This window comes from Hypanus sabinus, chromosome 7, assembly GCF_030144855.1.
Source record: "Hypanus sabinus isolate sHypSab1 chromosome 7, sHypSab1.hap1, whole genome shotgun sequence".
NCBI classification, from domain to species: Eukaryota; Metazoa; Chordata; class Chondrichthyes; order Myliobatiformes; family Dasyatidae; genus Hypanus; species Hypanus sabinus.
In genome coordinates this window covers 63,947,237-63,960,318 of record NC_082712.1, presented here as the reverse complement: position 1 = coordinate 63,960,318, position 13,082 = coordinate 63,947,237, and the positions used below count along the sequence as shown (strand labels likewise).

At 39.0% G+C, this 13,082-nt stretch overlaps 1 protein-coding gene across 1 annotated transcript in view; it reads right to left on the bottom strand.

Annotated features, from left to right (window-relative positions):
• Nucleotides 1-13,082, bottom strand: part of hsdl2 (hydroxysteroid dehydrogenase like 2) — a 154,597-nt gene that overhangs the window by 115,164 nt on the left and 26,351 nt on the right. The window contains exon 3 of the mRNA XM_059974840.1: nucleotides 1,318-1,416. Coding sequence (XP_059830823.1) covers nucleotides 1,318-1,416 — 99 coding nt within the window. The remainder of the gene's footprint in view (nucleotides 1-1,317; nucleotides 1,417-13,082) is intronic.

The following is a 13,082-nucleotide window of genomic DNA, read 5'->3' as shown; positions in this document are numbered from 1 at the left end:
TAGCCAGGATGTCCGGACAACAGACCAGCGTGGATGAAGGTGGAAGTCTCTCCCAGAGTCAGTGAGTTGTCACTGAGTTCCAGACTCAGAGTTCTTTGAGTTCAGGCAGAACGAGGTCTGATCACCCCTTTGGGTTCATGAATTAATGAGAGGAGAATCTGGGGCCTAGTGTTGAGGGTCCTGTCCAGAATTCAAGGTCTTGTCACTGCCAACGATCAAAGCCCAAAGGTTGAATTGGAAGTTAGAAAGTCACGGCCCACTGACCAGAGCCCTGGGATGTGAACCTCTGGGAGTCCGCTGAGGTAGTTGAGGACCCAATGTCTGCATGTCTGCTTCCAATCTGAGTCTGCTGGAGGCCGAAGGCCAAAGAATGCAGAATACAGACTGTTGTGAGGTTAGAGAACTGTGTTCATGGGTGGGGGGGGGAGGAACTGGGCTTGTTTTGCTCTTGTTGTTTTCTTGCTTGTTGTGTTCTGTCTTGTGGCAACACTTGCAGGCTGCCCTCTTAACTGTGTTGGTTGTTAACGCAAATGCCACACTTCACTGTATGTTTTAATGTACATGTGATATATAAACTTTCAGTTTTAAATATTACTAATGATAATAAAGTTGATGAAGAAAATAATTTGTTAAAAGCCACGTACTTCATGAAGATTGAGATTTTCAGACTGGAGATCTTATGCAGCACCAGAAACCTCTTTGATTCCCTTTTATTCTACAATTTAGTTATTTTCAAGAATACTATCCTGACTATCTGTATATAAACTTTGCACCCATTACAACAAAAAAAGGTCATTCTTTTTTACCTGCTATGCTTCAGTTAGGCGAGATGAGTTCAAACCACTTCCACAAGGTAGGAATAGACACCTCTAATCTTCAAATTAATTACAGTGACGGCTGAATTGAACATTAACTCCATTTTCCAAAATTATATCAATTGCCTTAGATTACAAAAACATCACAATTACATCTCAGTCTTAGTGAATAGATCCCTCTGCACATCACTGCGTTAACCCTAGTTTTATTTTTGATGTTAAATAGCTGCCCTGGAAATACTGGTTGATTTTGGAACAATGGGAGGAGTGTTTTGGAAACTGCACAACAGTGAGAATGCATAATTGAAACATAGTGCTTGCATCACTGTGGTACTACAAATGCAAAAAGAAAGTCGGTGCTTTGATCAGCTTGCTCAGAGTTTAACTCAGGATCTTAAGCCATCCATATGGCTTATAAATTGATATCTCCCAGAAGAGAAAAGTCAAAAGCCATTCGCTGTCCACCAGATTGCCACATCCAAAATCATTGATCTGACTGTACCTCCAAATGTCTTCACTGCATTCAGGACTGCCTCGCTGATTTGCTGCTCATCTCGCACATCAACCAGACATGGTAAAGCCTTGCCTCCGACAGCTTCAACTGGAAAAAATAATGATTTTAGACAAATCAAAGAAGTGTACAATCAGTTTTCTTTAATCCATGGAGATGAATTGACAGCATTGGGCAAAGCTATTTTTCACAAATATAAAACATAAATGCAAAGCAAAACACATCACACACATTAAGCTTTCTAAAGCTGAGGTAGGTAGATTGGTGTTGGTGGCGACTGAGCCAGTATTGACTGTCAACATTCATTCATCAGTCAACTGTTTAGAATAATTACAAAAATATCACCAAGCCCAGCTTTTCCTGTCAAATACTTCAATAACAGAATGAAAAGGTCATGTTTCGCAGCTCAAGTTACATACGGCTCATCCTTTGCTGGAAGGAACAAGGACGGCACAGTATTGCAAATATAATTCAAAGTATTTTGCATTCACACTTCGTAACTTATAAACCTGGCTGAGCTCACTACAATACATATTCATGGCCCAATTCGTAACATCTAGTTATTCCTGTCACCAAACTAAATACAGATGAAGAGCTCAATATTGACAGCAGCAACTATATTATGTTATAGGCTGCGGGAGCTACTCGAATATTTTTAGGTTTCAAAGCACTATTAAAGAACAGCAACTCTCAAAATTCTTTTAAGTGTTTGGAGGCAGTGCCCAACTGTTCTAGCCCCAAGGGACACTACGCACTGAGAATATCATCTCGACTGGTGATGAAACATCTGTAAGCTAATTGCCAAGCTCAGCGAATACCACAACATCAAACAAAGGGATACTCTCCAGAAATAAATTCTGGTACTTAGTATCATGAGCTTTACAACCAATTAGGTATCCATGCGAGTGTAATTACTGTTCTACTGTATGGCATTCCATTGGTGCACAGCAAGATTCCACAAGAAAAGATATGATTTTTCTGATGCTGTTTGAAGAATAAAGAGGCTAGGCCACCTTTCATTGGAACTTGCTTTCACAGAAAAAAAACTAAAAACATTTCAATTACTAGCAAGTACCTCTAGAAAGGGAGAACTCCAAAATAAATCACTACAGAAGAGAAATTTGGCAAATTGATGGGTTGAAGGCCAAAAGTTCTCTGGTAGCCTGCTACTTAAGATTTTGAAGAAGGGGCTGCATAGATAATGGATGCATTGGCTATCATCTCCAAATTTCTCTTGATTCCTAGAGCTTATGGTGGATTGAAAAATCACCAATGTCACAATTCAGGAAGGGGAGTGAAGTGAAAAAGTGGAGATGAAAATAGAAAGGTGGGTGGTAGGGGAGTGGAAAAGAGTGAGGAGGTAATGGAAAGGGGAGGCTGAGGGAGTGGAAAGGATGAAATACTAAGCTGGTTAGCCTAATACAGTATTCATCATTGGGAAAATGTTGGAGCCCATTATTGAGGTTTTTGTAGAACACTTAGAAAATCAGAAGCTATTCATAAGGTGTCAAAATGGCTTTAGGAAAGGGACGACTTTGCTGGAATTCTTTAAGAATGTAACAGACTTGATAAAAGGAAGAGGAGGGGGAAGGCGGCAAGGGCGAGGGGTTGAAGGGGTGAAGAGGTTGAAGGGGGAGGGGGGAAGGGGGAATGGTGGCACAAAGCACCAGAGGGATATTTTGTAATGACCAATAAACCAAGTTTTTGGAATCTTGCCTGGTGCCTCAGCAGTGGATGAATCTGTATCCATGCCAATGCTACACCCCTGGTACTCCTTTCTCTGCCACCTGTCCCACATCCCCAACCCTGCGCCCCACCCTGGCTATCCTTTGCCGCCATTAGATTTACAAACTCACTCTCCACTCTAATGTAGACAAATACAGTTCTGTGCATAAGTCCTAGGCACGCTAGCCATGTATACAGTATTAGCATAAGACTTTTGCACAGTACTGTAGGTAGGTTAGCAAATTTGAAGACGACCCAAAAAACATGAAAGGAGATATATTACGTGTGTAGGCTAGAAATTACAAATAGATAAAACAGGGGAAAATGCTTCGAAAAAATAGATACAAAAGCAAATTATTATTCAAAGCAAGTGAGACCACAAAATGCTTCAGGACAAAGGGATCTGAAGACCATTGTACATAAAATAAAATATTAGCATGCAGTTCAGCACATAATTAAAAGTAATACCACATTGAGCTATGTTACAAGGAGTATGGAGCATAGAAGTAGGGAAGTCTAATTGAATTTGACAAGGCATAAGTGAGATTGCACCTCAAGTACCGGACATTTTGGTCTCCATATTTACAGGATGCTACAGTTGCAATGGAAAAGAGTAAAGAACAGGCTTGAGAAGCTGTCTCGCCTACTTCTTTTATTCCTTGTGTTATTAAATGGACAGGATTGAACACTAAAAAAAATAGATGCTGTGACAAGCAGCAAACAGACAGCATCCAAAGAGAGAACGGGAGCTCATGCCCTGGAAGTTGGAGATTAATGTTCATGCCATCAGGTTGGAGGCTGCCTAGATAGTATATGAGGTGGTCACAGTACAAAGTAAATTTATTATCAAAGTACATACTATATACTGTATGTCATGATACAAAACCCTAAGATTCATTTACTTATGGGCATACTCAATAATTCCATAACAGAAGAATAACAATAATAGAATCAATGAAAGACTGCACCAACTTGGGCTTCCAACCAGATTGCAAAAGACAACAAACTATACATAAATAATAATAATAATAAATAAATTATTGAGAACATGAAGAGCCCTTGAAAGTGAGTCCAGAGGCTGTGGAAACAGTTCAGTGATGGGGCAAGTGAAAATTATCCCCTCTGGTTCAAGAACCTAATGGTTGGGGGTAATAACTGATCCAGAACCTGGTTGTTTGAGTCCTGAGGCTCCTGTATCTCTGATGGCAGCTGTGAGATAAATGCATGGCCTGAGTGGTGGGGATCCCCGATGATGGGAAAGCAGCAGCACTTCTTGTAGACGTGCTCAATGGTGAGGAAGTCTTTACCCATGGTGGACTGGGCTGTATCCACTATTTTTTGTAGAGTTTTTCATTCAAGGGAAACTTTGTCCTTCATATGAGTGTCTTTGATGTGATCCTACTGAAACCTCTTCCAGCTATCCTTGCTGCACCTCTTGGCTGACATGAAATTGAGAAGACCATGCCCAACTGAAAAATACTGGTGAAGTAGTGAAGAGGCTCAGGCACAAATCCACAATCTCACCTTTCACATCAGCTTTCATGTTGATACAAATAACAACCATGAACTATCTTACCCATTCAACTTGTTTGAAATCAAAGATCAAGTGGACTTCTCACCTATTAAATTGACAGCAAAGCACCAGACACAGGTTACACCGCTAATAGTGCAGGTTGCTATAGAACTTCCAGCTTAAGGCGGTGCTGGTGATGCCCAGTGACTACTTACTGGCAGCAAAAAGCAAAACAAAGGAAACTACTATATATCTTATTCATAACACTTTATTAATAATGGTCAATGCTGACAATGGAAAGGTGGGGGAAGCAAAAGCACAGGTGAGGGATGCATGGTTGTGGCAAGCAGAGATAGAGTTGGGGTTGAAGCACAGTCAAGGCTGAGTTGTAGCGTCCCCAAGAGCGAGGAAAATCCTGATGTCTGACTGATTTAAGAGCCAGTACAAATTGGAAAGGTCAGGTACACACTGAATCGTAGTGGCAGTGTCCAGGCCCTAGAGCAGTCCGAAAGTGAGGAATGACCTGATGTTTGGATGATGTAAACACTGGGCTTGATTGAAAAGATCAGGGTGTCGTGACTGGAGGTGAAGCGAGGGCCGGTTCAGATCGCCGCTCCACGACGTTTACTCAGCTCTACACTAAGCTGCAGTGCTGGCTGCACTGATGCCAAGCTTCTGTGGTCTTCCAGAGATTAATCAGCTTTGCAATGAACTGTGGCTGTTGCCTACTCCAGCTGCAGAGATGTCTGGCTTCATGTCTTCAGTAAAATTCCAGTCCTGAGCACTATTTACTTACTTAGATTGTTTGCATAATATATTTACTTACTTATACTTAGTTCTATTATCTAGTATTATATTGCTTTTTTCTCTCTCTGCACATTGGGTGTTGACGGTCTTTTTTTAAAATAATTTCTTTTTTAGTTTCTTTGTTTTGTGGCTGCCTGTTAGGCAACGAATCTCAAGGTTGCATAATGTTTACTTTGACAATAAATGCACTTTAAACTTTCAATTGTTACTCACATGCAATAAATGAGTCACATGTTGGGCATGCTAAATTAAACTATATGCAGTGAACAGACCAAGAATTATTATTGATTATATATATCATTAGTAAACAAATAGACAGTTTCCCCCTATAGTGCAGAAGGGTTGGTAAGAACAACATTTTCTGTGGAAAAAGAAAAAAAAGCCAAGTTTCAGGTTCATAACTTTTCATTAGAATTGATTAACGGTCATCAATCTGTTTCTTTCTCCACCTTCTGAATACTTCCTGCATGTGGATTTTATTTCAGATTTCCAACATCTGTAGCTTTTTTGTTTTATTTCCATATCAGCAATCTTTTTCAATTCAGTTTGTGAGTTTGAGGTGGCAGAGCATTTGGGATCTACAAATGGGGAGGGCCTTGACATGGTGGGGAGCTTGTGATGCTGTGAACTGCTGTTTGTGTGGCTCCCCCATGTTCTCATTATATAGACTCAAGGCACTCAGTACACTGATCATTTTTACTTGGAGGGAGACAAGAGCAACTAAACCTTACAGCCAATTCTGAATGCACTGCAAGAAAGAGAACAGAAAGATAATAGAACAAAACACAAGTCAATAGCAAATAGGAATGACAAGCAAGCTAAAAGAACATCCAGAGATTCAAATTATAACATTCCTATATATTTCTACAGAGAAATTATGATGGTTTTTAGATCCAATATTTTTTCAAAGCATTTTTCATTGGCCCAACTGAAGAGGGATATAATGGCATGCACTTGTGTATTAGAATCTAAATGATGAAGAAATTTCTGTTGAGGGATGGAGCATAAACTGAGCATTTCCAAGTTGCCTCATATATGATTGTATACCTAATCAGTGTTCAACATCAAAGGCAAGGTTCACATTTTGTTATACATAAGAATGTTTCCTGAGTAACATCAAGAGGAGGAGAATTCAACAATCAAGTCAATCTATTCACACCTTGAACTAATACCTTATCAATATTATCACTGGAAAAACAAGTTCCACAGAATAACTTCAAGAGAGAGACAAGTGTTCAATGAGTGCAATATTACTGACTGCCACTTGCACTCACCTCTGAATATTCAGTTTTACTGAGTTAATGGAGAGATCATGCTCGGGCAAGTTCACATACATATCCAGCACGAGCAACAAAGGATGAATTTCTCCCTTACAAGTGTATAAGCATAGAAAAACAAGCACTTAGCCTTTTGTCAGACTTTGTTTCCTGGCCAAAATTTATCCCAAGCCAATCTTACAAAAATGATCATGTTGCATTTTTTGTGTTACTACAGTAACCAGATTTCCAAGATCACGAAATGCCCGATATAAATATTTTTCATCATACAACATTTAATTGATGATTTAACAACGGGGAGAGGAAACAATATTTGGTTCAAAGGTTCATCTATTATCAAAGTATACAACACTGAAATTCTTCTTCTCCAGATAGCCATGAAACCAAGAAAGAAAAAGGCACCACAATCATCCACCCCCAAATCCCTCCTTCCCTCACAAAAATATGAACAAAAATAGAACAGGATACAAATAGAATGCAAAAAAGAACAAGACTGAAAAGGAAGTCTGCAATCCAAGTGCACATTCAAAACGCAGAAAACCTGGGTAAAGTTCTCTCTCCAGAGCAAAGTGATCCCACCAGCAATAAAAAGGCAGTCTCCCCTCTCCATAGCACAGCGATCTCATTAACGATAAAAGGTAGTATTCCCTCTCCACATCAGAGCAACATCCCCAGCATGAAAAGGCAGAGCAATCTCACCAATGATAAAAAGGCAGTCCCCCCTATCCAGCAGCAGAGTGATCCCAACAGCGGTAAAAAGCAGGCTGCCGGCACTTCAATCTCCCTCGTTACTTTAACTGGCAAATAATGGAAGCTTTAATCGGCGAAATAGAGTCGAACATCAGCTTGCAGCCTTCTCACCACGAGGTTCCCACACGTTGCCTCTGCCTCCCAGAATCCTCTCAGAAACTGCAGAGCACTGGAACACCCAAATGATCTCCAAACTGCGATCACTGGCTCCAATAGTTCCAGAATCACAGACAAGACAAAAAACAAAAGTAAACGATATAAAAGAAGTGAAATACATGGTTTCATGATCTATCTGGAAGAATTTCACCGAAGAAATGCTGTACCCAGGCGCCATCTTGACTGCAAGATTCTGTATCGACCCTCCCAATAACCTAACTGCTGACACCTAATGGTTCTTATCCTTGTAAACAGAACAAGTGCTACACCTGCCCTTACACTTCCTCCCTCACCACCATTCAGGGCCCCAGACAGTCCTTCCAGGTGAGGCGACACTTCACCTGTGAGACGGCTGGTGTGGTATACTGCGTCCGGTGCTCCCGGTGTGGCCTTTTATATATTGGTGAGACCTGACACAGACTGGGAAACCGTTTCACTGAACACCTACGCTCAGTCTGCCAGAGAAAGCAGGATCTCCCAGTGGCCACACATTTTAATTCCACGTCCCATTCCCATTCTGATATGTCTATTCATGGTCTCCTCTACTGTCAAAATGAATCCACACTCAGGTTGGAGGAACAACACCTTATATACCGGCTGGGTAGCCTCCAACCTGATGGCATGAACATTGACTTCTCCAATTTCTGTTAATGCCCCTCCTCCCCTTCTTACCCCATCCCTGACATATTTAGTTGTTTTTTTTTCTCTCTCTGCCCATCATTCTGCCAGTTCTCCAACTCCCTCTGGTGCTTCCCCCCAACCTTTCTTTTGCCCGAGGCCTCCTGTCCCATGATCCTTTCCCTTCTCCAGCTCTGTATCATTTTCGCCAATCACCTTTCCAGCTCTTAGCTTCATCGCACTCCCTCCAGTCTTCTCCTATCATTTCGCATTTCCTCCTCCCCCCACTACTTTCAAATCTCTTAGTATCTCTCCTCTCAGTTAGTCCTGACAAAGGGTCTCGGCCTGAAACATTGACAATGCTTCTCCTTATAGATGCTGCCTGGCCTGCTGTGTTCCACCAGCATTTTGTGTGTGTTGCTGACACCAGTTCTGTGTTGCATCACAGGTAAAGACAATAGTATCAGAAAATCAACTATAATTTAACTATAACTACCAGTGCTGTGAAATTAACATTTCGGGCAGATATACATCTACAGAAACATGCAGTCACACTGATGACAGTGGTGTAAATGTCTTCAGGATACAAATGATTAAAGCAACTGGAAAATTAAAAAGTGATTCTCCATGTGATTTTTACTCAAATGAAATTCTTGCTTTTTGAATTGGGAATAGTCGCATATTGGACACTTGGGCTAAAGTCTATCAACCACCTGTTTCTGGACTTGGTCTAATCATGGTGTGCCACTCTCTTCAATATCATCACTGCTGATGATATTCTTACAGTTCTGTTGACTATATGTCACTGTACAAAGCCAATAATGGAATGTGCCCATGAGATAATGTCAGGATTGTGTACAATATGGTGGATAATTAGGTTATGGTGTTCCAATGCATCTGCTGCCTCATCTGTGAAGGTGGTAGAAGTCATGGAATTAAATAATACGCTTTCACATGGAGTGAGGCCGAATCTCGCCAGTGACTGAAATGAGTATAAATTTCCAATAAAAAGGTCCATTAACGCTTCAACTTCTCTACAGTATATTAAATAGCATCAAAACACCTAAGAGCAATACATTAGAGATATAACATTCAGTAAATGCACATGTAAAATCAAAGCAAGACCCACTGACATAATCACTATCAGCCTGGTTTTGTGCTTCTATGTAAAATAGATTTAAATTGCAGTCTGTGACATAAATTTCATTAATTTGCACAGCTACTGTATTAGAATTCCATGAATTTGCAGTTCAACATACCAATTATAAACATGAAAGGAGGCATTTGGATTTATATCCTTTCATGCTTCAGCTGCAATAATTTACTGCCAAAATAAAATTAATCTATTAAGGAAGCTGATGTGGTAAATTTGTATGGCCAGACCCACTGAGAACAAAGAGATGAATAAAAATATATCAGTTTTAGTAGCATTGAGCGAGGAAAAATTGCGATTCCAAACACTGAGCAAATGCCAAGATCTTCTTTGAACAGTGCTCAATATTTCCTAGGCTCTCGCAACTCATAAAATAGAACTATGCTTAACATCTCGCAGCAAGAAAAGTGATGATTCTACATGTCAAGAAGCCATTGTCATTTCTTAATTTGTCAAAGTCTGTCAAGATTTAAGAGCTGACTGGCTAAGAGGTAAAGTATTTAATGTCGCTTCTTGTGTAAATTCATTATTCTTCATAAACAAACTCAAAGGCATTAATATACACTGGATAAATCACACAACTGAATGAAACTTTTTAGCAAGTTAACATTTACTTAAGGAAAATTTTATCAGGTAAAATACTATATTATTCAATTGGCTCTTCTACAGGGTGGCACAGTAGCATAATGCTTTACAGTACAGGTGACCAGGGTTCAATTCGCACCGCTGCCTGTAAGGAGTTTGTATGTTCTGCTCGTGACTGTGTGGGTTTCCTCTGGGTGCTCTGGTTTCCACCCACAGTCCAAAGACGTACCGGTTGATAGGTTAACTGGACATTCATTGTAAACTGTCCTGTGATTAGGATAGGATTAAATCAGGGGATGGCTGGGCAGCATGACTCAAAGGGCTAAAAGGGCCTATGCTGTGCTTTATGCCAATAAATAAATAAATAAATAAATAAATAACACTTAGTACACATCTACTTCCTTCTTATGTGGCATCTTAGATCTCTAAACAATTGTGGCCCACCTTAAACAGATTAAGAAACATAAGAATTTTCCTCTTCTCAATCCTACTAAATTCATTCCTTTTGATTAAACCTTTTACCACCCCTCTTAAATAATATCCACTTTCTCACAGCATCCATTTCCGATTTTACCCATCTCAACCTTCTTGTCGTTCTTTTCTATGTTAAATGCACAAGAGTTTTGTGCTGCTTTGTCATCCATTTGTTCCATGCTATTAAGTTTATATCAATGCATTTTCAACAAGTCATGAAGTCTTTAATTAGTTGAAATCCAGTTCTAAAACTTTGAGAAGTACAGGAGCAAAGGTGAAGGTTAAAGACACAAAGAAACCTCCAAATCTATAATAGTTAATAATTCTGCTACAGAACATGAGATTTAAACACAGATCATCAAATGTAACACTAACATAAAAACAAAAACTTATAAACAAGATATAATAGCCAATTAAATGAGAGAATAGTAAGATCAAGTTCATCAGAAAAAGTCTCATCAAGATACAAAACCACGTCATCCTTCCAGTTGAAACAAGCCATAATATTCCCTAATAAGGCATTCTTCACTTTGATTCCAAGATAATCAAAACAAACAAAATGTATGCAAAAAAATCTAAAAGGTTATAAAAATGACAACAGGAATGTCACATTATTGTTCTGCTCATATCATGACCATTTGTACATTAACACATATTTCACTGCGTCTACAACAAAGCGATAATTCATCAGATACTCCCCCAAGGATAGAATAATTCATAAATGCCAAGAGCACAAAATAGCCTTAAAACTCATAGCCAAAAAGTACATTCCAGATTTGTGGTTGTTTATGCGAGATAATGGTAAAGGGAAAGCAAAATGTTAATTTAAATTCCAGGCTGATTTACAGATAGATGTTGGCTGTATTACATTGTCAGTACACAAAATAGAATCTAGCATCCTCACCTTGGGCCTGGTCCCATCAGGTGTCTGAGACACACATGAACTTGGCTGTGTAAAAGATTTAATTTCCCTGTGAAATACCCAAAATAAGAAATAGCTGAACGGTACCAAGCCCCTACAAGGTAGCACAAGAAGCTGGTCACAACCCTCTCTTCATGGGAAATAGGTAAGATACAAACAAACTAAAAGAAAATGCTGGCTGCAAATAAACAAAAGTTTTAAGGGGATATATTTGAAAGATAATTTAACACACCTAAAATAGGACAGAACTACATAAAATAGCATGAAAATATGCCATTCAATCGATGGTCAATGACTGCATTTATACAGATCTTGCATCCTCATCTTCACCTCCACCAGTAACTCGGCTGTTACTTTACTTCTTGCAGATTTAACAAATTTTCCCTAAAATACACATTGTAATATACAATTCTAAAAATACATTCTAAAATACAATTGATCACTGTAACACATTCCACATTATCACTACTCTCTAGGTAGGCATTTGTCCAAAATTTATTTCAGTGTAGCTTAAGCTGATAACATAGATCATTACAGCACAGGTCACATCCTTTGATCCAAGATATTGTGTCAACCTTTTAAACTATCTTAAGATCAATTTAACCCTTCCTTCCCATGTAGCCCTCCCATTTTGTATCATCCACATGCCTATCTATCCATAATCCTTAATGTGTTTCTCTACCACAACCACTGGCAGCATGTTCCATGCACCTACCATTCTCAGTGTAATTCTCTATCCTACAATCACCTTAAAATTATTGCCTTTCATTTCAGCCATTTCCATCCAGGGAAAATGTCTCTTACTATCCACTCTTATCTATGCCTTTTGTCATCTTGTATTCGTCTATCCAAGTCTCCCACTGTTGTTTGATCTTTCTCTATCGGCAGTGCAGAAGTCAGCATTCCCTTGTTGCAAGTAAAGTGTCAAGATTGCAAAAATGATCATATTTGCTTATGAGATGATATTTTCTGAAAACTCATTTTATGTACAGGTGTTCCCCCCTCCCTTTACAAAGGTAGAGTGTTCCTACCAAACCTTTCATAAGCCAAAATGGTGTAAAGCAAAGAACCATTAACTTATATGGGTTAATTTTTCGTAAAAGCGAAAATCCTCTTTGTAATGCAAAAACAGTTTACTAATATAGGTCTTTTGTAAAAGCGAAGTTGCGTAAAGCAAACATTCATAAAGCGGGGGACACTTGTATTATAATATACAAAATAAATTAGCAAAAATAAACTTTATGAAATATACTTTTGAATAATTTCATTCTAAACTTCAAATTCTAAAGTACAGAATTGAGGAGAACACCAAATTAAAATATTTCATATCCACTGCAAATAAAGACTATCAAAATACCAGCTATTTAAATGTTGCAATGTACAATGTGTCTCAATGGGATCCAGACAAAAGTTTTTATCACATGAATTCCAAACCTCATTAGTGTACATTTCCCTTAATCCCCAACCCAAAATGCAGAAAAGTGAGCCCTGCAAACATTGCCTCCCCAAAGGAATACAAAAAAAACGTCCTTCATCCAAGGATTGTGTGAACAGTAGGAGCTTCCTTCATACAATGTAATAGACAGAATCATGATCAGAATGTCAAGGTCAGTAAACTATTTCAACAGAACCACTTTGAAAAAGTGCAATCATATTTCAACACTTGAATAAACTCCATACTTTAAAAGAGTGTACACCAATATTAATGAGGCTTTCACCCAAATCCAAGCTGCAAAACAAAAGCAGGTGAATAAAAGTTGAACACAATCCTTGGCT